We start from the raw sequence: 25,224 nt of genomic DNA, 5'->3' as shown, positions 1-25,224 counted from the left end.
TTACCATGAAGTAATCAGAGAGAACTCAGTCTATCCAGCCACTGAAATCTGTCAACGCCCACATTACTGCATTTTAGTCATCGTCTACTATATGTAACAGAAGGAAGGAAAAACATTTTTGATGCTACACTACAAATCTTACTACTATTTCCATTGTAGTTTTGGCATATTTTGGATTGACTGACTTCAGTGTAATGTATTTGTTTCACCACAAAAGCAGCTATGAATAATTCCGTTAAAAAGCACAAAACCTGAGGATAAGGGAAATAGTGGTTAAATACAAACACACAATATTAAAAGAATTACTCCATTACCAGGTTTGGTGTGTGGCACTCTTGGTTTTTCAGATGTTTTTGGTTTGGTATGAATGAACTGTTTTTCAGTTGGAGCTGAAATAAAAACAAAACAGCACCCGGAACAATAATTGAAAAATCACACTGCTTTCATAGCACACAAGGAGCATAAGAATGATCTGATCTGCAATAAGGCAAACTATGTAAGGGCAAAATTGAAAATCAATCAGTTGGAATTCCTGCAAAGAAAGGAAAACAAATTAAATGGCTGCTGACACAAACAGACGTCCCCAAAATTATATACAAATTCGTAGCTTTGGATGAAGCAATGAAGAATATAGTCATGAACAGCATACAGTGAAGTAATGGGACAAAAATCAACAGTAGTAGCCTACATCTTCCACATCTGCCACACATGAGTATCTGAGGACAGGATCTATTTTTCAGTGGACCCTTCATATCAGACTTGATTTATAAATCAACTTCTTTTGTTCTTATGTCAGAGGTCCCCAAAATATCCGCCTTAGCCTGTGCATTCTTCATGCCCCTTGCTCTGAAGAACCATTTTCTGCATATGAATATTGCATCAGGTAGGCCCAGATGTGTACAACAGGGCACATAAACTTCATAAAGCTATATAAAGAGATATCAAATGAATACTAACCTAAATATCAATATATACAGGGAATATATGTTAAAATAGAAACATGATGAAAAGCATTTTTAATTTCCTATTCCTCAAAAAGAAAAAACATAGCTCAAAGGTTATTAAATGGCTATTAATACTTCATTCATGACACCATTTCACTTTCAGAAAATCATGTTCCCTGTCTGTCTCTGAAACTGGGGACAGAGAACTCATTACTAACAAAGACTGCTCAAGCAACACACCTGCTGCCCAATATTGCTTGGATGCATTGAGCTTTATTTGGTCCACGCCTGACATTTAAGTTAAGAAGAAAGAATTCTCAGCTAGCATTTCATGTATTTAAGCATGTATGTCTAGAATTAGCAGGGAAGTTGGCTTTCAGAACTAGTATTTGATTTATTTCCATTATTAGTTTATAGTATCATGTAATAAGCTCTAAGAATGTCTTATCTAACAAGAATGGAAAATAGAGTAATTATTTATGAAATGCACATGATTACCCAATGTTGCCTTTGTTCTTTCGGGGATATGAGGAATCATAGTAGTATCTGGTTCATGGAAGGTTGGAATGATTTCTGTTGGAAAAAATGTCAATAAATGCTCAGAATAAAGAAGATTCTCTCCCTTTCCCTCACATCCCGTTAAAAAAACTCCTTCAGCACTATACTATATACACCAGGAAATGGATGTTTGAAAACAGAAATGGGCATTTGCCCTCAGAGATTCATGGTTACACTGAGTTCAATTTTTTGTTTGTTTTTAACATCTAGATACTTAAAAAAAACCAATAACAACCCTTCAGTGAAATCATTGATTATCTTGTACAGGTCTGTCAGATTTATGATGCGTAAGTCCCCTAATCGAAACACAGCAGAAGGGAATCCTCAGTCTACTCTGGATGAAAATGTCTGTTTAAAGAAAAAATACTGCAGCAGCTTGAAGAAGCCTCTCTCATAAGAGCTTCAAAAACATGGTGTAAACAACTTTAGTGTGTTGCTCAGATACAAGCTGTGAATAACTTCTTATCATTAATTTAAACACACAGGTCACTACTATTTCTTCTTCTGGTAATATCTGCATAATATGAAAAAAAAATCTTGAACTGTTTTTGTTTTCATCAGTAGTATGACTTAACTGCAGCATTGCAGAGGTTTCTTAAGCTAGAATGATACCCAGGTAACAGCAAATGTACTGTTGACAACTGCCCCCACTGCCCACCCTGAAAGCAGTTGCTCAGTTAGCAACTACAGCTTGACAAAAAGACCAGATAATTTACCAGGCTTCCTGTGTGGAGCATCTGGGCTGGGAGCTGCTTTAGGTTTAAAGGGAGTATGTTGTGGTTCTTTAGGAGCTGAAAGAAAAGACCTGTTTTAAGGGTTTATACTCTTCAGAAATTAGACAGGTTTATTGCATGGGCACTGCATGCCTTTTGCTTGCGAAGAAATACAAGATCCTTACATGAAAGAGTGAAAAACTGAATGTCAGATACATACAGGAATTTAAAGAGGAAAGAAAATAATGAATGAAAACATGGGTGGGAAAATGATCAAGTAAGCAAAATTTGGAGCCAAGTAACAAAACCCGAAAGAACACAGACAACTATAGTGATGTTTTCATCTGTATTTCAGAGCTCTTAACTGCAATACCCACAGCATGATTGTCTCTTAGAAGTGTCAAAGGAATTACAATGTATGTGAGTGAAAGAAATTTTCTGTGAAGACAACAGAACAGCCAGGAATCTTTCAATACCTAGAACAGAGTAGAATTAATTTCAATAAGCAGAAAAGAAAACAAATCAAAACCACAAACAGATGACATGAAAAACAGACTAATGATATATAATCTTTGGTCCAAGGAGCAGCAGGGAAAAAATAATCATGACCACCCCTAGGCAACATCTTTACCTGTTGCTGTCTTTGGTTGTTCAACTGTAAATGTAGTAGATGACAAAACTTAATAAAAACAAGAACGTACACAGGATTAGCGATAAGTACAAGCAAAAGGGTAAAAATATTCCCTTTTACATGACTGATTTCTTTTCAAACTGGAACACATACTTAAATTTGTTCATTTTAAAAAAATATTTATTGGTGGAATTAGTGAATATACACTCACTCAAAAGAAAGATTTGACATGCTTTCAGAACCATCAGGAGTTACAGAGGTTCAGCAGTTCACTAGTATGTAAATCCCTATAAAGTATATTTTTAAGGGTCAAACTCCATTATCAGGGTACACAAACATACGAGTGTTTTGAGTTACAGACATTTAGATTCATTACATGAAGGCCCTCATATATGTTTTTTTTCTAAGCATCTTTTGATAGGGACAGAGGAGATGCAGTGTGTTCCAAGAACATTCTTATGTTTGTATGTTGTCTACGCTGCTATGCAGATTATTCATCAGTGACAGCTGTCTTGTGGCTCAAAAGCATATACAACTCATCAAAACTCAGCCATTAAAAATACGAATCAGCACTTCCTTTAAACACATATTTAATGACCATTAGAAAATCTGCTTGTAATATGAAGTCATATTAATCAACACTTGATTCATTGAGGAAGGACAACCCAAAAGAAACCCTGAATATTCAAGCACAACAAAACAACAACGTATTTACCAGGTTCTGTGTGTGCTACATCTGGACTTGTTGATGCCCTGGGCTTGGAAGAGACTTGCCGACTTTCTTTTGGACCTGTGAAGATGAGCAAAGTTTTGAACATGTTATTGAGGATGATGATTCCAGTCTTTTGATTTTCCTGACAGGAGATTAATTTTCTGCAAAGAAATTTTTTAGGAAGTTATTTCTTCCATCTGAAAATAATCAGAGATCTCCTGTCAATGCAATCAGTATTATGTTAGTGCAGAAATTAAGTGACTGTTACAGTGCAGTGTTGGATTAACTCTCTACTCCTCTCAGCTCTATCAAATAGAGCTTTCTACAGAGTAAACTGCTGTAGTTCTAACAGTTCCCCTAGTTGCACTTCTCAACTGTTTCATGTTCCAAAAATCTGCTCCTCATTTAAATAAACTTTGCATTAAAACAAAAAATCTCCAGCAAAGCAGTCAAAGCAGAAGAAACGTGGAAATTTACCACTAATTTTCAAAGGGACAGAACTATTTTCAAAGTTTTGGGAACAGGAGGTACTGCAATTTTACACTTGTAAATGAGTAACTAGAAAACAAAAATACCTCTGTCACATTCTATTTAAGACACAAATTTTCCTGTGTGCAAGGGCTGAAGATCAGTGTTAACCCCCACATACCTACCATTACACAAGTTATTGACAAGTATAAGTATCTAGGTGATCATCTTTGTCCATGACAGCTATATAGCAAAATTTGATTACAACAGTAAAACACAGCCTATTCAATAAATATCTGTGTACCTTCAGAGAATTCATTGATCTTGACAATTTTAAAACTGATAAAACATTCATGCATTAAAGGGCAGGATATTGATTAGCTTACTTGCTCTAGTTGGGGGAACACGTGGACTGGGTGATGTTTTAGGTTTGGAAGGCCCATGATGTGTATCTTTAGAAACTGAAAGAAAGAAACCGGGTTACACCGTATGAAAATTTTCCAAGGTATCAGTGTCCGCTACCACCCATAACAGTCAACAAAAAACAGAGCAAAGATTTGAACCAAAGATATTCTATGGAAGTGATGGAAAAGAGAAGGGGATTTTGGAACAAAATCAGGCTATAGAGAAAAGAAATAATCTTCTGTGACATATCAGCTAAGCATGTGACAGAATTACTGGTTCTATTTAAGAAGAGGACTTAAAAAATAAAATAAGTAGAAAACAAAGTAAGTAGCTTCAAATACTAAGACACCACTGCTCTGTAATGGAAGTTTTACTGAATGATTTGCAGTACCAGATTCAAATGATAAAAATGTCTTAGTCAAATGGATCCACCTCAAGGAATCATATGACCCAAAGATCACTGAAGTGATTCTGTTCCGACAGTGGAATTGAGGTTTGAGTGAAACAGAATTATTTTTCAGACTTCTATGAAGGACCGAATTTCACTCAGTAAAACTGGAGGGGAAGGGAAGCAAAGAAATAAAATTTGTAAGCATGCACCTCTGTTTGCCCAAACCATGTGACTAACTAGAACAGCATCACCTCTACAGTATGACTGAGAACATGTAAGTTAGGATCCTGTTCTGATCTGCCCTCTGCCTCTTATCATTAAATATTGAAGAAAATTGCCCTATGTTATGTGCATAACAACTTGAAAGGCACAAGGATGTCCCTCAATTGTTTTGCAGAAAATAAGAAAAGAGACAGAGAATCTTGACTGTTAAATTATTAAGGCACATACAATGAAAGGTGAGAAAGTTTTGCAGGTCTGGTCTTAATGATTTGTGTTGAAGAAGAAAGACAACGTGACTATTCAAGTTAGAAAATGTCATTACCTACTGTTGACTTTGGTTTCTCAGTTCTAAATGTAATTAGTTCCAGAACTGCGTTAGCGTGATAAAAAACAAAAACAAGTATTACCAAGAACAATCAAAACATTACAATCGCTACCTCCACAAGGATCATACCATCCCTTCTACAGCCAATGACAGACAGTGACTCTTGCTTGAAACTCAGTACATGTCAGAGTATCGTGCTGCTCAGAATTGCCTCCAGTTCAAGGCAACAGATCTAATACGGAATAGAGCCCAAATATAAATCTGAAGCTTTTGTAATAAGCCACAAAGAAATTGTGGGTGGTTTTTCACCTTCAACTTTGTACACTTTCCTGATTTAGTTCAAGGTTTTGATTCAAACAATAGGTGCAGACTTACTGGGAGAAAAAGGAAACTTGTCATCTTTCTGCCCATTTCTCCATCAGCATACACCTTGAATACCCATACGAGGTCTGGCTGGGATGAAGTTCATTTTCTTCAAAGCAGCCCCTGTGGTACTCTGTTTTAGATTCGTGATCAAAGCGGTGTTGATAACACACCAATGTTTCAGCTATTGCTGAATAGTTCTTGTTACAGCATCAAGTACTACTTTGTTTTTCACTCTGTCCCCAAGCAAGTAGGCTGGGGGTGGGCAAGATGCTAGGAGGGGACACAGCCGGGACAACTGAACCAAACTGGTCAAAGGGATATTCCACCTCATATAATTTCATGCTTAGCCACAAAACTGGGGGATAGTCTTTCTAAAGGACCCATTGCTCCTAGACTGGCATTGGTCTGCTAGTAGGATGTGGTGAGTGGCTGCCTTTGTATCACTTATTTTTTTTCCCTTCTGTTTATCCTTCACTTGTTAAACTGTCTTTATCTCGAACTACGATTGTTTTTCCTCTCTTTTGCTCTACTGATTCTGTCGCCTACCCACTGTGGGGTGGAGGGAGCAAGTGGCTAGTGAATGCTTAGTTGCTGGCTGGGGTTAACCCACCACAGTACCTCATTCAATTGCTAGTGTGAGTTGTATAACTGTTTTTCTCCTTCCATAATTAGCCTAGGGTTGTATACTGCTCTATACCAAGCTGTATAAACAACATTATAGACAGTATTACACATTCTTAAATCTCTGAACAACATAAGGGCTATGCAAAAGTGAACTGGAAACTTTAAATCAAAGATTGTGCCCAGGAAAGAAAAAGAAAGTACACAATTTGAGAAATACAGGAAAACCCCAATCCTCTTTGCAATGACAGCCCTCCTTTTCATATTTACTTTCCCAAAACCCAAGCAAATTCACACAGAAAAGACCTATTTTCACTGACAGCTTCACAGAAAATGCCCACTGTTGCAGTAACTTAAAATGTAAAAATGAACTGAAGATAGAGATTGTAAACTTACCAATTCCACATGTCATGACAGATGATACCAGATTTTACCCTTCAAGGAATGCTCCAGCACTTACACACAAGGGATACATGTAAATCTGGAGCTCTACTGGTCACGGTAGGATTCATAAGACACACAAATGACACATGTATGGTAAGATAAAGAAACAATTTACTTACCAGGTTTGCTTTGTGGCACCTCTGAGCTTGGTGATGTTCTAGGTTTTGAGGGAACACGTTGTGTTTCTTTTGGAACTGAAATTGAGAAAATGTCCAACTATTAAAATCTTTCAAGAACTGAGACTGACAGAAGGTATACTATTAAAAAAGAACATATGCTTTTGGGACCCTCTGGAAACACAAACAGCTTTTACGAGTAATGGAGAAGTATGAATGTCTGGTACACAACAAAATGGTGCTGATGGAGAACCTCTGTAAAAGGATAACATAAAGCAAGACCAGTATGGATGGAGTAGTATAAAAGATGAAGCAGCACATGACAGAAACATAGTCAAAGGTAGATTGTGGTGCTTCCCCTCGCTTTACAGAACATAATTATGTGAGAAAAATAAAACAAGATGATTATGAATTGTTAGTGTAAAATCACAAAAAAAAACTTACAGAAGGACTGAATAGTAAAAAATGATGACAGCAGAGTACAATGAAGATGTACTTGTGATGCTTGATGTACACTGAGAAAAAAGCTAAATGTGATGGTGCCTGTTGGTAAAACTGTTACCTATTATTGGTGTTAATTGATCAATTCTAAGTGTTATAGATTCCAGGACTGTATCAGAAACAAAACACAAAAGCTATTATGAAAACTGAAGATAATAACTCCACTTACAATTAGTATTACTTGTCTAGTAATTGTATTTTGGATTATATACTGTGCATACTGCCTCACACAAAAACTGTTACATTAAATGAAGTCTCTGAGAAAGCAGTGTAAGGTGAAACATAATGTGAGCTTAGTTCTCCCATGGGCTTCAATGAGATATCCAAATATCTATCACTCCCTTACTCAGAAAACAGCTTTTTAGGGATACAAGTCTCTTCCCTTTGTGCAGTATTTCAAATGCAGTTTATGTATACAGTTGGAATCAGAGACCACTTGCTTGCTTTCTGGATGCTGTATTTTTAAAGAGCATTGTACGATCTCATACTTCAGCTCTAAACTGGTACGGATCTAAAATAAAACCAGGCATTTAAGGGACATAAGGATGTGAAGCTGGTGCTATTTTCTTGCATTTCCTCCATTAGAAATGGAGACACAATAGAAATGGTATTCCTCTCTGTGTCAATTCTTCCGTATGGGTGACAACAAAAAAAAATTCTCTGGATCTTTTAAGGCAAGCACAAGATAAGTGGATGATGCTATAAAAAAAAGTTCTGTATATCACAGATTCTTGAAGAAATAGTAACTTTTTTTTTAAGAAAAAGAACAGTACGTACCTGTAACATTTGTGTGACGAAATCATTTTTTGAGAAGGCATAATAATGAAAAATGGCCACAGATGTAAAAACTGAGTTTATGGGAAGCTGCAATCTAAGTTGCAGTTTGGAAATAACGTTTTATAATGAGCTGCCATGGTTCAAAAATTATGAGAGAACAAGGATTCTGACTGTTTTCTACATAAGGAAACAATATTTAATAGATAACCTCCACTTTCGAAAATATTGCTCCATGTCTACAATTTAAAGACATTCAGTATGGTGATTATCATGAAATTTTTCACACTTACCAAAAGATAACATATGTTGATATTTTATACCCTTGTAATTTGCTGTTGATATTACCAACCGGATAGAAAGTAATTTTATCTGCCTAACACTGAATTGAACTGCACTTACGGTTAATAACATAGTATAAAAATCCAGTGTTTTGGAATACAGCATAAATGATCTTTAATACTAATAAATATTAATATTTATAAACAAATAGTAACTATGCACTGGATAATTTACTTGTTCATGCAGAAAATAATAATGCCATGAAATGAAATAATTGTGACTTAGAAACGTATTTATTCTCACACAAAGCAATGTGGAAAAGAATCATATCACCTAAGTAGCCATAATACATACTTTACTTTCTAGGTATTTGCTTTAGTTACCACCGTAATCTGAGTTTAACAACGATGTTCTCATCCTGCTGCCACAAAGTAGCAGAGATTTATTCTTTTGCATGTTAGCGAGTGTTACTCCTCCTGAAAACTCCAAATAAATCACTGAACACACAGCAGAACAGAACCCCATTATGTTTCAACTAGCTCAGATAACTAAACAACTGGTAAGAAATAAGTTTCAATCCAATATAAAAGGTATTAGGGATAATTACACAAAGCAGTTTACCATCTTTGGCTTGTGGGATATGAGGTTTGGGTGAAGTTTTAGGTTTAGCAGGAATACGTTGAGTCTCCTTTGGAGCTGGAAGAGAAAATGTGGGTAATAAGTGTTTGATACCAAGTTGAACACACAAACACAGAAACCTCACACCTGCAACAGAGAAAAAAAGTGCTTTTATTATAGGAAGTAGGAAAGAAAGTCAGGTAATACTCTCCATGTGTTTGGAACAATCTAAGCAAGAGAGTGGAATTTTAGTAATTTTTGAAGCTCAGCTTTTACTCTTTTAAATAAAAAGCTGGGACAAGCACAGAGAAGCATAATTATGAGAAAGGTGATTCAGAGCTGCCAGCATCTTTTTCTTAAAGGAGACATTCCAACTTTGAAGAAAGCAATGTGCCCAACTGTCACGAATGCCAAGGAAGAGAATGACCTAGAAGAAAAATGAAGTTTAATGAAACGATGCTAAGGCATAAGGTGATTAACTTCAGTAATGCTTTCTGTGATGAAAAAAACAAACACAACACCTCGCCAAGGAAGTATCATTACCTATTGTTGACCTTGGTGGTTCAATTCTAAGTGTAATAGGTTCCAAGACTGCAACAGAAACAGTGTGACAAGGTAAGTATGGAACTTACTTCAAAAAACATGAATTTACTCCACTGGTAAGTATAAAAGCAGGTGCTAATACTACTCCACAGTAATGCAGATCTTCAAATTAACTTTTACTTTTTAAAACCATGGACTATTAAACTTCCTAATAATACAGGTTCAATAAGAAAAACCTACTTGCACAAGCTTGATGGCAACGGAAGCAAAAATATGTTAACAGAAATCAGTAAATCCTAGAACAAGCAATGAAAGAAATCACACAGCTTAACTCAGAGACAGCAAGAGACTCGATATGCAAAAAATGTCAAGCATCTCCAAACTGAAGTCTGCTACTGCTTGAAAGTGGCATGCTGACCATAACAAAACAGTTGAATTTTTCCTCTAAGGTGAGCACTCAAGCACAGGACTATAAGACTGCTATTGGTACAGCTATATAACTATGTGAAAAAACTCATTTTGATAAAGCCTCTTAGTTTTTTCTCATTATATCCTATTATAATTTGGATCACAAAACCAATACTTCATGTCTTTTTCCTCCTCACAAACTATGCCAAATTGGGGAAAGAAAAGGAAAAAACAACCCACCATCCTAAATTATGAAATGGCAGAATCCATAAACATTTCCTGGCAGTACAGAAAATATATTCAAATAATATTAATTGATAAATTTTCTCCTCTCAAGGCAGAAACAACTAAATTAACATATAATGTATAGTCATATGCATGTAAAGATAGGAACTTCTCTATAACTGATACTTCCCAAACTCTCTTCTATATCCACCTACTTTAAAAATGGGATTTACAATAAATAAAACTATAAAAGTCTGTTTGCAGTTGATGCTTTTGATACTAGAGTATTTCTTACAATTTTATTAACATTCACAGTGTAATACAGCCTAAACATTACTATTGCTGCAAATGAGGAAAAAAGCCAGAACAACCAGCATTAACTTCTTTCTGTTGACAATGACCAGATACTGCGTAGAAAACTTAAACCAGTTACTAATCTTGCTAATGTGCTCAACGACATGTCCCCAGTTTGCAATGACTTTGCCATTATTCAAGCTCATCAATTACTGTCAGAATTCAAATTCAAAATCTTTTTCTACAGAACATTCATTTCTATTTTCACGTTGCCTTTGAAAAATTAGTGAGTTTTTAAAAAGAAAAAAATCTCCAGATATTCAGAATAAAATGAAAGTCATCATTAGGTCTGCAGATTGTTTTCTGAAGCTATTTGGTTTCTCTTTGTATAAATATTATCCCAGAATAATGAACAACTTCCTTCTCACCTTCTCCAGGAAAAACAAGCCGAACTTTTTCACTTTTGTACTTTCTGCACTAATAGCAAGCCTCAAAGTACACAATTTCAAAAGAAGTGCCCTATCAAATTTAGCTTGAGGTGTTTTGGTCTCAGCAGATGATTTGGGCTTCAAATATATGGATTGTGATTTTGGATACTGGAAAACACTTGGTTTGTAAAAAACGGTATTTCAGCTGAAAGTAAATGCTGTTCTAGGGAAGAATTACATTCATCAGAAATGAAGTGCAGGAAATGACCCTCAATTCATATCGATGAACGAGCACAGAAAAAACATGGTGCTATGGTTTAATGCATGAAATATTATTGGATACAGGCAAACAAGCATACAGAGCCTTTGAAGAAAGAGATAATCAAAGAGCTGGATGTTCTTCTTCAGCAAAATTATCTTCTAAGAGTTTAGGCAAAAGCCAAAGAAAAGAGAGCTAAGAAACCACGCTAAGAAAACATTGTTATCCAATGTTGACCTTGGCAAACCAAGGTCATTAGAAGAGTTTTGAGAGTGCTTTATGAAGTATAACTTCTTGCAGTTGGAAACAGTGAATCTAAGTGATTAGTTGTTAATTAACCAAAAGAAATTAATTCTATTTAATCAAATCATTTAAGCATAAACTTAAAGCTATCCTCATCCAGTAAAGTATTATATATGTAGCTGGCTTCATCTGTGTTTTAAAGAAAAAAGTTATACCTCTGAAAACACCTTGAAGTGCCTCCCAGAATACAATTTGCAGAGTAAATGCAAACAGTGACTCAAATCTTCCTTAGAATTAGATATAACATTTCAAGGCTCACTGCAAAGGACACCTTAGTTCTTGGTCTACATTAAAAATATATTGATTGAACATATCACTATATATACTCCCATACCTAAAAAGTATTGTGTATTACTTTATATAAACTTTCTCCTCAATAAAACTAGAACTACTTTTTTTTCTTAAATTGAACACAAGTTTCCACGGATTAATTGAAAAGATGCAACATTTTCCATAAATTTGAGAAATTATCACGCAATGCTCAGATAATGCAAAGAACTCCCCCTTCTGCAGAAATTGTTCGGCAGTTTGTAGTTTTAAATCTGATTATTATTATTGCAATAATTCTTATTCTTTCTTTTTCTTCTAATGTAATTGAAGCTTCTCATAAGCTACCTTTGAAGCAACATTTAGAAGACAGTATCTCCATGTTAGAAGCATGGAGAAATAATAAAGCACCAAGGCTATATTTTCATTTGTTTGGTTTAGACCACATATGAATAAGCAAGAAGCCTAAAGGAAATGGTGTTTTCAACTGCACATATTATCAGACCAATGAAAAGAAGAATGACTAAAGATAACTCGTAATCATTACCCTCTGCAGTCTTTGGACGTTCATATGTGTAGGGACTCCTAGTAGTGACTGACACCAGAATGGCTGCTGCTGGAACAAAGAGAATTTTCTTGAGAGAAATACAGATGCATCTATATCTATTTCTCAACTTCTGGTATGGCTCAGCTGCTCTTGCTTCCCAATTAAAATCTGCCTCCTCCCCACTATTCAAATGGAAACACAGAGTAAATAATAAATTTACTGAACGTTCTTAAGCAACAGTAACTACCCCATAAGGCTTTTGCTGCTCTTTGAAAATAAAAGGTGCATTTATGCTACAGGAACACTGCTGGCAGAGGAGCTTTCTGAGTCTTCATGTTCCTGTTTTCCTGACAATTTTCTTATTTTTCTCTTTCTGGCTGCAGACCACTGAAAAGAAACAGTTCCAGAAAAATCTTTTTTCTTTGGTAAATCTTCCTGTTAATTTTCCTGAGTTTCTTCCAGAGTGATACAAAGGTTAGATGTGAAAGATTTCAGGTGTAAATAACTGCAAAGTCACAGAAAGTAAGGCTGGAGATCCTAATAGGTTATCTAGTGCTAGAGCACATTAGATAATCAAGTTTAAAAGCTGCCATACCTATCCAGAGTAGTTAATTAGGTTTGAAAGGAAAGAACTCCAAAGACTCTAAAAAATATAAAGAACTTTGAAGACAAAGTTGGTAATTGTTTAGTATTAGCATGACTTTACAAATGGAGTCCATTTTCATTCCTAAATACATCCACAATCATTAAGTAATCACTGCGCTTATCTAAACCTTCACACTTTACTTCACTTGTTTATTCTGCTTTGACTCTTCTCAGCTTATGTTTTATTATCTGTACCTCCTGGTGCTTTCTCTATCAAGATACAGATTTTAATTAGGAAAGAAAAAATGACTGATGAATATCATACAGTGTGTCTCAAACTCTATTTTGGGGCATACTGACAAATTGTGATGTTGAAATTGACAAATTTTAAGACTCACAATTTTGAGGAAGTTAGCTTAAAACTTATAAAAACAATAAAATCTGAGATCTAAAAATTCCAAAACTTTCAGTATAGACGCAAAATTACTTTATTAATTTAAAAGTCTCTGTTTCCTTGAATGAAGGTTTATGATGAGGGCATTATATTTGGGGGGACTGCGTCTAAGTTTAAAAGACTGAATAAAGGAACAGATATATTTCATTCAGAATTTTAAATCTATCCTCATTCATTTACTGACACTTTTCATAGTTAATGATGGACGTATTTGACGCTATTAGAATTATTCTAAGAAAGCAAAATACTCCATAATGTCTTTGGGACAAATAATTTGGGCAATTAAGTTAACTGGTTGCCCAGAGGGGTTGTGGAGTCCCAATTGCTGGAGATATTCAAAAGCTGTCTGGACATGGTCCTGGGCAACTGGCTCTAGGTGTTCCTGCTTGAGCAGGGAGTTGGATCAGATGAACTCCAGAGATGCCTTCCAACCTCAGCCCTTCTGTGATTCTGTGAAAGGACATAACAACTAACCATCATTGTCATAGGCTATTCTGGATGTAAAAAGACTTTAGGTTTGGAAGGAGAAGCTTTACTGGGAACCGAAAAGTTGAAAAAAAAAATCACGTCAGAGTGCAATTACGAAGTTTTCCTATGTTCTCTGGCAATTGGATCTCTAAACTAACATTTGCTGGGTAGGTAAATCTCTTCTCAAGATTATCCCCTTTAAAGCCATGGTACTGAAAATGATACTGCAAGAAGTGGCTCACGTGAAGTGACAGCACTGTTCTTTTTTATAAAGAAAAAAAGCATAAATCCAACACAGCCAGTGCAATCAGTTCCTGCTCCCAACCACCGGGCTCTGGTACTACATGGAGTCAAAAGGTGAAGAACGAGAACACACAGACGCAACTATGGAAAAATCGTTCGCTAGTAGGATTTCTGTTGTTTGCCAAGTTCTTCTCTGAACTGCCACATGTGGAAGTACTGCTCTATCATGACAAAGATCAGCAGGGAATTCTTACCTATTTAACAACTGGAGACTTTTTCTACACCTGGCAGTACAGAGCATTGCATAACAGCACTGCCTCGGCAGAAGCATACTAACCTACAAGTCAGGTACTTTGCACATTCTTCCAGTACTAACCTAGGGCTATATATTCATCCCACCATGTTTTTCTGCTGAATCTTAAATCACTCGGATCTGTTTTTTCATTTCTTTGTTTTTTCAAACATAAAATTCAACAATGCTATCCTCCTCTCAATCCTAAAGAGATTCTGAAAGTCTCTGGCAATGATTTCTTCTCAGCCCATTCAAAAAAAAAAGTTCATTAATAGATATATAATTAACATTTGATGTAGACTTTTCTAGATAAAGAGAAAAGGTAGGGCTGGGAGATGGATTTCTCAGAATGACAATGAAAGGAGAATAAGATTGAGAGGAAATAAGATGCCTTTCATTTCTTCTGATCCTTCTGAAAGCAGAGCATTTAAATAAAACTCCCAGGCAATATAAGAGAACTTTGACATAACAGTTACTCTTGATATTACAAAACAATTTATCAGATTATTGGGTTGTAAGCACTGAGCAGCCAGGTAACCTGAGACTCTGAAGGACATAAATAGTAAGACAGACATGCACCAAGTTATCACGCAGAGTTTTCACAGGCTGAGAAGACATGGTTCTCTAGTACGACAGAAGATGCACATTTAGAAGTCCTTCCAGGACTCTCATAGTTCTAGTAAGGGAGAGAAGACTGTAAAAGGAACAACTACATGTATGCACCAACCCATCTAACATTATGTTATCTTAACTTCAGTACTGTACTGAGACTACGGAAATGTACAAATAGTAGGTGGCTGAGATCCTCCTCTACAAAATATAAGTTCTGCTTATTTGCTGTTAAAACCATTCTGCAGTTCTCTTGCGAAAGTCTCATATTACACAAGTGGAAATGCATGGATGCATATGAAGAACTAGCATTTTCTACTAGAGGCACAAGAGACTGCAAATTCATAATGCATCTGCAGGGACTCAACAGGGGTTCATTATAAAGAGCTATTCTTGATTCTCCTGGAAAGAGAATGCTGCAGTGCAGTTGGATGCACGGTAGAAAATTCATTATAATTTCCTTTCCTGAAAAAGGGAGAACTTAGTATGTTTATATATAGAGATTCATGCTAACAATAGTACAACCAAGCACAATGGTTGGGCATGATCACATTGGCAACAAGAAGTTTTTTTTTTTTATGCAGGCAATACGTTTAATTACCCAAATATCAGGAAATAGAATGAAGCTGCACACTTCCACTAGAATGTACAGTTGGTTGGTTGGAAAAAATGAAAATTTTTTATATGTTTGGGGTTTTCTTAATGAAGTTTTTTGCTCCACTGCAAAATGACAAACACTTTACCACGAAGAGTACAAAAATGTTATTAACAATGAGAGCCAAAACTAACTTTCAGGAATTCTGTCTGACCCAAAGTGGGTCATTAGTAACTCAGTGATCAAGTATGAATTTGGCACACATTCTGAATTATTTTGATTCACTGTTAACGAAAGGTGACAACCACTGTCATGGCAAATGTTTCTAATTTAAACTGAACTCTCAAGTGAGACTGGAATAGAAGAGATCCTGCTCTTTGACCATTTTGCCACCTACCCAAAAGCCTGGTTATCTCCACGCACTGCATATTTTGTGCCTCAAGTACTTTCTGAACAAGAATATTAACATTTGTCCCATCAGAACAAATGCCAGATTCTCAAATACCTACTTACAGGAAGATCATTACAAGCTTAATTATGATTAAAAAGTGTTTCTTAGGTTTCTAACTGATTGATCAGTGAAACCACTAACAGGGAAAGGACAAACAAGAAGCATGCATACAAATACAGAATCATGCCGGCTTTTTTGTAGTTATAGAGAAACTTGTTATATAGCCATTCAGTGTGGAAACACCAATATATAGTGTTGATCTTGGCAGTTCAAGGGTGTAAAACAATTTTATGCAACAGTTTCCAAATAAGTTGGTTTTTTTTCTCTGCCGTTTCAAAAAAAACCGTGCAGGATTCAGGTCTATATTCCGACATAGGTATCGACAGCAGAGACAAATATACTTATTCGAGTAATACAGCTCTGGATTTCCTACACTAAAAATGTTGTAGGAACTGTAATCACCATGAAAAACTGATTATGCACACTATCTTGAGACAGTTCCAAGTCCTAAGGACCATTTAGTTAACAAGCTTCACAAGGAATTATTTGGTCTGAAGAGAATAATTCTTTTTATGAGCAAGAAAAACCTCACAGAGAATCTGGAAAGAATTTAATAATGTTGCCTTATCTCTTCCAGGATTAAGTAATATATTCTTACAATACATAATTATGCAACTATAAGCTTTCTAACTTCATTATAAACCATGCAACACTAGTAACATTTGTTAAACTGTATTCACTTACTCTTCAGGTCCACAAAATTCCAGATACCTTTTATTCTCTGACATGCATCATAGACCAAATTTAACCCAGGTGTGAAGGTGTGATTTCATTTGCAATCATAAAATATGCCTTTATGATTCCAGAGCAGAATGTCACTCTTATTTCCACAGTTTCAGGTAAGTCTACATATGCATTAATGATCACTGAATCAATACAAATCCTATGGTTCTATGTAAAAGGCTATAATCATCAGCAAAGCAGGAGAATTTGCTTTTTCTGGACTCTGTGCTGAACTAAGTTGGAAAACTTGTGATTTTGAAAAGAAAAGCAGGAAAACAATTTGTTTCAATGCCAAGCCATGTGACTCGGTGATTTGGGATATACAAGTTAAAAGTTTTCCTGCTTTGTTTTGAGATTTTTTGGTTCAATACAAAAATATTATTCCTCAAAAAGCACAGTTCCCTTCAGTGCCCATCTTTCTGATGATTAAGTGCTGAGCTTCACACAGAATAAATTTTAACTAAAGTATACTACTTTAGTGATATGTTATAACAAATATTTGCTAAGGAAGTTAGTTACCAGGTCTAGTTCGTGGCTTTTTGGGTCTGGAAGCTGGTCTAGGTTTAGATGCAGAAGGTGTGAGTTTTGCTTCTTTAGCAGCTGAAAGAAATATACTAGATTATAAGATTATCCTTTCCACTATATTACATTAAAAAAATCACATTCTTTAAGCCTGAAATGCAGCAACAAACAGCTACTGGGAACAAAAGCAAACAGCAAAATCAGATTTGCTAAGAAAGCTTCTCAAAAATCTTCCTCGGACTTCACTACCTCGGCAAAATCCCTGCTTGTTCTTCACTGTAAAAGTCAGTAATTAAATTTAAAATATGTAATTGTATCTTCAAATAACATCAAAATGCTCCTCTCATTAAGTTAGCAAATTCATTTTTGCAAGATACCTAAGAGGTAAAATAATATTGCTGTTTATTTTTTTGAACTCCAGGTTGATTTTAAGCCATCAAAAGACACATGGATAAAATGTGCAAATATGTCCTTGATTTTCAATACTGTAAAAAAATTACCAGTAGGGATCTGGAAAAACACGGAATCAGTAATAAAAAATGGAATCGCCTCATAACTGTAGTCATTGAATTCTGTTAATAAATAGAAATAGCATCACCGAAATGGTAAAAATTAAGAGCAGGCAGTCCTAGAAACTTTTTTCCCCCTGAACATGCATGTGCTGAAACTGTAATTAGATAAATATGACTTTTAATCTGACATCAGATAAAGCTTAATGTGAATTTTGGGTAGTACAGTCAATAATTTTGTTCATTTTTATAAAGCAGTGCTATGAGACTGCTTTCCAAGAAAAAGTTTCACAGCAATAGACACAGTGGAAAAGCATATGACATTTATAGAAAGAACAGAGTAGAATAAGACATATGAAATGACCGAGAAATGTTTTTCAAGCCAAAATGACATTCAGTAGGATTCATAAAAGAACAGTAGAATTAACATGTCCACCTAGTGCCACAGGAATCGTTCACTGAGAGTTCTAGGATTAACATCCATAATATTAACCTTGCGCTTGGCCTTTCAATTGTATTGCCAACAGGTTTCTGATGTTTTTCTGAGGGTAAACTGTGTTGGTGCAGAAAAACTCCCAACAAAATGGAAGAGAATTCTGATCCCCAAAATTTTACTGTACTATAGAACTAGTAAAACGGTATGACAAAATCTCGTTTCTTTTTCTCCTAAGTTTAGAAAAACATATTTCTGAATCCTTATTTCCTAACTTTTTTCCTCCCTTGGAGAAATGGATTAAATATAGTACAAGCTATGAGATAAAGTAACAGAGTACAAATGGTGGCTTGGACTGTAAAGAAGCGCAACCAAGAGCTACAGAAACATGTATTACCTAGTGTTGCTTTTGGTTGTTCAACAATCTGAGAAGTTTTAGGCTCCAAAAGTGGTGGCTTAGGGGCTAGAAAAGAGAAATTCAAGTGTAATCGAACAGATCAGTAGATGCATCAGCAGTAAGCCAAAAGCGTTATCATTCCAATAGTTCAGGGGGTTGATTTGTTTGTTTTTAAGTAGACTAGATAAGCATGCAACTAAGTTCTACTCTTACGCATAACACCCTACATTCCTTTTAGTTTTGTTTCCTATAAAACTACACACTGTATGCTTGTGTCTATGTGTGAGTCTGCTTCTAAGGCTCCTTCCCAATATTCCTGTTCTCAGGACATTTTTAAACCATTGTTTGATTCCATCAACAAATAATTTTCTTTTATATTATGGGAGATAGTGAGAAAGGACAGATGAGAGCTTTGACTGAAGGAAAGACTGCAGTCCTTAACAAGTACCAGAAAATCTACACCAAAGAGTAAACTTCTAAATGCCAAAACCTTGCTGAAAATCTTACATCAGAGCCTGCAGTCAACTGTAAGACATGTATAAGACATCAAAGGCAACTCCTGCTTTTTACTGACCTGCTTGTTTATAAGATATGAGAACAGAAACATTTTAGGGGTCTAGTAATGCACACCATAATATTTATTGGTTCAGTATCTTAATCACTAAAGTGGGCAAATTAATCTCCCTGAATCCCAAATCAGAAGAAACTGAGTAGAGAGATCTATTTTTTGATCAAAAAGCAGAAAAGGAAAAAAAGACACGACATGATGATAATGTTCCCATGGTCAAAGAATGAATCCCATTTGTATCCAAAAGTTTCCCCTTCTACTTTGAGAAAGGTCTCCTTTTTCCACTAAAATGGCAATCCTTTCCATTGAGTTCCCTGCAGGAGGACTTATCGATCACATGAGTAGTACTTTACTTTCAATCAACAAGCTGTTGTGACTAGCAAAGATGTCATCTTTGCCATAGTATGTCTGTGTGAAAGTGCAAGATGAAGACTGGCAAAAGAGATTATAGAAATTATAATCATAAATATTGTTTATACAGGTGACATAGCCCCCCCCCCCCCCCCCCCCTTACAAAACTAAAGAACTTGTTTATAATTTTTTCACTGGACCCAAATGCATAAAACACGAGTTTAACTCTTATTTCTTTTGCTAGGCAAAAATCAAATAACCGATTTTAGAATGATGAATTATTCAAGACAATTATGTATTGCATAGCTCCTGCCCTTTTTGGGAAGTTTTGCTTAGATATTTTTAGTGAACACATTCCTCTGCATACCAACTTATAAAAATGATGTGCACAATTACCAGGTTTCACATGCTGTACTTCTGGGGTAGCAGATGGTTTCAGTTTAGAAGGAATAAATGGTATTTCTTTTGGAGCTGAAAGAAAGAGCTCAGTTTGCAATGAAAAATCGTTTAACAAGGGCTTCCCACAACAAACAGCACATGCCACAAGTTTATACTGAAGAAAAGACAACTTAGTATGGAATGTCAAAGCTGTCTGATGAAATCAGAGTTTAAAGTGTGGAATGGAGATGGCATTGAAATGCTGTGCATTGATTGGAAATAGATCCTATGCCTCCGAAACAATTAAAATTTCCACTATGAAAGCTCTGCATATCAGATACAAAGACAGCATATGCATGTGCATGAGAGTAAGAGAGATAGAACAGTCTAATAAAAGGATGGTGTTTTTCATGCAAGAGGCAAGTTGTACTTCTCTGAGGACAGTAAAACCATTCTGAACAATATTCTCATATAGAGATATATCAAGAAGAATCAGTCTAATAACAATGGAAGAACAAGACTCTATAACCAGGAAAAAGAATGATTATGCATGTGAAATGATATGCTCGAAGAAATGCATTCATATGGGATGAAGTGCTCAACACAAACACAGAGTTTTTCACTGGGTGAAAACAACAACATTACCTAATGTTACCCTTGGCCATTGAAAAGGATGAGAAGTTTTGGGTGTGAAAGATTCCAGAACGGATTCACTTGTTGCTGTTGGAAGAAATGATGACAGTCATAAGAAAGCAAAGAGCTAATGGAAGAAACTCTTCCTTTGTAAGCAAAACCAAATTTGTTTTTACAAGAACAACAAGTCTTTCACTAATGCTTGGACACTTCACAGTTTAGTATGCATGAGAGAGAAATTCAATCTTTTGAACTGCACAGAGCTTTGGTGACTACAAATCATTGCATTTGTGATGTGCAGAAATTCTGGATGTTCATTTCCTCCTGCCTTCATGGCTACTGGTCTGGATCTCAAGCACTGCCAAGTAAGACTTTAAGCTGAGCATTTGAACATGTTGACTTGGTCCATTACTTCAGGGAGACAGTATGGTGTAAAATGTAGGCATTTAATGAAGAGGACATGTTGAACAATCAATTAGTCGAACAGTAAAAACCGCACGAAATATGAAGTAGAAAGCTGACAACTGATCCAGCTATGGTTTCAGTCCAAAAGCACTGAGCGTCTGTAGCTGTTAACCAGTTTCAGGCTGTTAAGGATACACTCTCCACAACATTTTTAACAAGGCTACAGCAGTAGAATGCAGCCTACAGCACACACCACAGTATTTTCATCACCACTATTGGACAATAAATACTGTTTTCTCAATTATCTATGTGGCACATTTTTCAAAATACTGAAGGAGAATCACGTGACTATGAGTTGTCATATGCATTGTAAGTGTGAGAAAACACCAATTTCAATCATTAACAGCAATGTAAATCCAAAATTCAGGTGTTAGGGGTCTAATTCAAACATGCACTGAAAGTGAAGACTGCCAATGTTCTCATTTCAGTGAGTTTTACAACACGGTTTGAGCTACTGAAGAACTAGGTAGAGATTATTGTACCTTGTCCAATATCTGCTATTTCAGCTTTACTGGGTGTCATAGGGCTTGAAAGAACAGGCTGCATACCACTGAAAACTATAAAAAAAACAGGTCACAATATCTGTGATTATTAATTCTACACATAGCTTTTTTTGGTTTATATGAACAAACTAAAAATGTTTCAGGTTATAACATACCTAATTTGCAATGCACAGGTCCACCCACAATAAGCATACCTTACCTTGACAATGGAGCAGTGCTGGTTTAGAGTAGGAGCTGAATGTGATTAAAATCAAAACTAAAACTAAAACTTCAGCCAATCAAAGTTAATATTACTTTAGATAGCACGGTCCATGTTTTAAAACAACACAAAAAATGTGAAGATAAAAGAACTTCTAACACCATGGTTATAAGCATAAAGCACTCCAAAAAAGGCAGAAAAAATGTAACCCACAAAGCTAAAAAACACTGTAAATATATTTCTGTAAAAAAGACTGTCTTCATTCTCTTCAGTACTTTGTTTTCTGTCAAGATATTGTTAGTGAATTTTAACATCGTATAATCTGTGTACATATGTACACATACAAAACAAGGGGAAAATAAAGTAAAAAAAAAACCCATTGAACAGTAAGAAATAGTAAGAAAGAAGCTTACTACGCTGGCATAAACAATAGAGAGTATATAAATGTGTGTATCTATTTACCTGAGAGTATAACAATTAATCTTAAAAGAAAAAAGTACTTTTAAAATTCTTATTAAGCTTTAAGCATTATTATTATTAAACCAAGATTACTTAAAGTATATCTCAAAGTAGCCCTAGTAGCTTTTTAAGAGACAAATATAAGATCAGAAACACTATTCAGTGAGTTTCTCAGCAGTAAGCGCAAGCTGTCATGTAAAAAGGGGTACTTTGTCTGTCTACTCTGATGAACATGACTCAAATGGAAGACAAGTGTGGCAGATGATCAAAATGTGGGATGAACAGGATTTCCAAAATTGCTATCAAAACACCAGAAGTGGTTTAACTGAAAAGCTAATGCATTACTGTTACCCGTCATTGTTGTTAGCACATGAGGTGTTCTGAAAAGTGGACGCACAGACTTTTCCAGGTCAGCTGAACTTGTAACTGCAGAAAAACGTAAATAACCCTGAGAGATATAGCAATAACAATGCAGAAAAGGGGGGGAGGGATCAGAAAAAATAAGATTGCTTTACATTGCTTTGCAAGATGCCAACACCACTGTAATGCAGTTTCACAAGATATCCAACTTGAAAAGAAATCAACAAAACCTCCAAGTTTTGAAAAAGTCAAAAACATCTAACGGACACCCTAACAGAAACTGCAGTCCCCCCTAAAAGCAGACTTATCAACAGGAGTCAAGTGATCTATGCACATAGAACATCAAAAGACCTGTGCTTTTGACTTCACTTGCATCTATAGAAAGAGACTTACACACTTAAAATTAATGCTAACTTGAATTTCTACATCCAGGTATTTCTACTGCCAATGCTTTGCTTTGTTTCAATTTAACACATGCCAGTATTTTGAGTTGTAGGTTTTAATATACTACACATCATGTAATTTGTCATTTAAATTAAATGGTGATATTTTATATAAATGATGTAATATAAATTAACACAACTTTTGTGACATACTGAAGACCCAGAAGGTAAGGCAGAAAATGCAACACAATACTGATGAAATACTGACTGTCAGGTTTAGGATGATTCTCTTTCTCATCTGTTGCACACTCTTATCTGTGCAAAGAACACAAATTTAATCTTGAATAGCTACGACCCCAGTAAGAAAAGTTCTAGGGTGAAATAATAACATAACTTGAAGAAAATCCTTAGTAATGGAGAAAACTCCAAAATATTGTGTATAGTATGACTAACAAAAAAGCACAGAGGGTAAAATGTCCCAATCAAGAACACATAGAACCACAGAATGGTTTGGGTTGGAAGGACCTTTAAAGATCATCTAGACCAAACCCCCTGCCATGGGCAGGAACACCCTTCATTAGACCAGGCTGCTCAAAGCCCCGTCCAGCCTGGCCTTGAACACTGCCAGGGAGGGGCAGCCACAGCTTCTCTGGGCAACCTGTGCTAGTGCCTCACCATCCTTATGTCCAATCTTCATAACTGATAATGATTCCATCTAGCTAGTGGTCCTTATATCTGGCAGATTAAAAGCACCCAAAAGAATATTGATTCCTGTGGGTTTTTTATTTGATCCTATGCCACAAAATATCATCATGTAGTTATAGAGTCTAACTACCAAATACTGCAGACAAAATAAAGTTTCAGACAACACCAAGCAGTCTGAGCAAACACCCTGTAACTATAACATCCTTGATGCAAAAACAAATCCTAATCTATGGAAGTATCAAACCCACAATTTACCAGTCTCTATTTTTGATATTTCTGCAGATGCAGATGTTTGGGACGGGAAAGTAATATGATGAGACTCCAGTGAAGCTGGAAAACAAAACAAAACAAAAAATTCGTTTTTGATATCATCTGAACCTGTAGACTGAACGGGTTTCAACCCATTACTAAGGAACTAGGGACTTCAGACAGGAAAATATCTCAAATGCACATGCGATGGATTTTCTCACATGAATACGTGAGGATGTAATGGTGATACAGGTGATGAGGAAGCTGTTGCAAGAAATAAGAAGAAATATTCAAAGACATCAGACAATATGATGGAAAAATAAGGAAAAAGAACATAAAAATAAAGAGGTGAAAATCAAAGACTTGCTTATGACTGGCAGGATAACATGTGACATATAAAACTCAGTTTGCAAATATTATTTAAAAAAAGATGTAACAGAGGAGAGATATACTATTTCTGCTATACAGAAAGCATTTTCTTGCAAAAGAGAAAATAGAATGATCATAAAAGGATTAATACAGACAAGAATGGCAGCATCACTGGCAAAGATTCTGATGTACATGACAATTGAGAAAAATACAAGATTTCTCCAGTGTCACAAAAATGTACTTCAGAATCAGTTTCCACCACTTAAACACCAAAAAGGATGACCAGCACATCTGGGAACCTACAACTCAACTGCATCTCAGTGGGATGGATACATTAATATGGTTCATCACGCTTTTAACTTGCACTTGACTTCAGGTCTGCAGGCTTACCAGCCTGCTCATGTATTGCTTTGTAACCTCATGGGCCAAAAACGACTGCCAGGCCACAGGCCTGGTCTTGTACACTTGCCAGTCTGAAAGAAGCCATTGCCACAAGCATCTCCACCCATTGTCATCAAGTGCCATATGCGATGCCTTAAGTAAATACGGCTTTTCACGTACGGCCATTTCATCTCTACGCTTCTGCTTTACCCCAGCGTAGGCCCAAGTGAAATAACAGTTCAGCTAAAGCTCGACATGTCTTGGGACAATTCCCATCTTGCACTGCCACCCACATCTGCAAGAAATATCATTACCAGACGAGGTTGTCAGCATAGCCAGGTGCCAAAGGCTGCTGGTGTTTTGAACCTTCAAGAAACATGCTGCGATGCACCGAAAGCTGAAGAGAGGCATCGTTCTTAAAACCCTAATGTGACCTCAAAAGCAGCAGCAGTAGAGCAGAGCGTTCCCACTTGCAGGTAATGACAATGTAAACGTGCGGGCAGATGACAGCTGGC

At 36.0% G+C, this 25,224-nt stretch overlaps 1 protein-coding gene across 7 annotated transcripts in view; it reads right to left on the bottom strand.

Moving 5' to 3' along the window:
* Positions 1-25,224, bottom strand: part of ABI3BP (ABI family member 3 binding protein) — a 167,668-nt gene that overhangs the window by 45,735 nt on the left and 96,709 nt on the right. For 4 of the 7 annotated variants that reach the window (XM_075435929.1, XM_075435971.1, XM_075435982.1 and 1 more), the window contains 9 exons: positions 9,095-9,169; positions 6,920-6,994; positions 5,367-5,414; positions 4,413-4,487; positions 3,562-3,636; positions 2,847-2,894; positions 2,219-2,293; positions 1,443-1,517; positions 315-389 (listed from right to left, as the gene is read on the bottom strand). In XM_075435929.1, the coding sequence (XP_075292044.1) occupies positions 315-389; positions 1,443-1,517; positions 2,219-2,293; positions 2,847-2,894; positions 3,562-3,636; positions 4,413-4,487; positions 5,367-5,414; positions 6,920-6,994; positions 9,095-9,169 (621 nt within the window). Of the gene's footprint in view, positions 1-314; positions 390-1,442; positions 1,518-2,218; positions 2,294-2,846; positions 2,895-3,561; positions 3,637-4,412; positions 4,488-5,366; positions 5,415-6,919; positions 6,995-9,094; positions 9,170-9,634; positions 9,683-12,365; positions 12,435-17,364; positions 17,446-18,706; positions 18,773-20,021; positions 20,097-20,648; positions 20,724-21,583; positions 21,659-22,613; positions 22,689-23,965; positions 24,041-25,224 lie in introns of all 7 variants that reach the window. The other 3 variants (XM_075435991.1, XM_075435949.1, XM_075435960.1) reach the window with 3 other exon arrangements.

This window comes from Opisthocomus hoazin, chromosome 1 (genome assembly GCF_030867145.1).
Source record: "Opisthocomus hoazin isolate bOpiHoa1 chromosome 1, bOpiHoa1.hap1, whole genome shotgun sequence".
NCBI classification, from domain to species: Eukaryota; Metazoa; Chordata; class Aves; order Opisthocomiformes; family Opisthocomidae; genus Opisthocomus; species Opisthocomus hoazin.
This window is presented reverse-complemented; position numbering and strand designations above follow the sequence as displayed.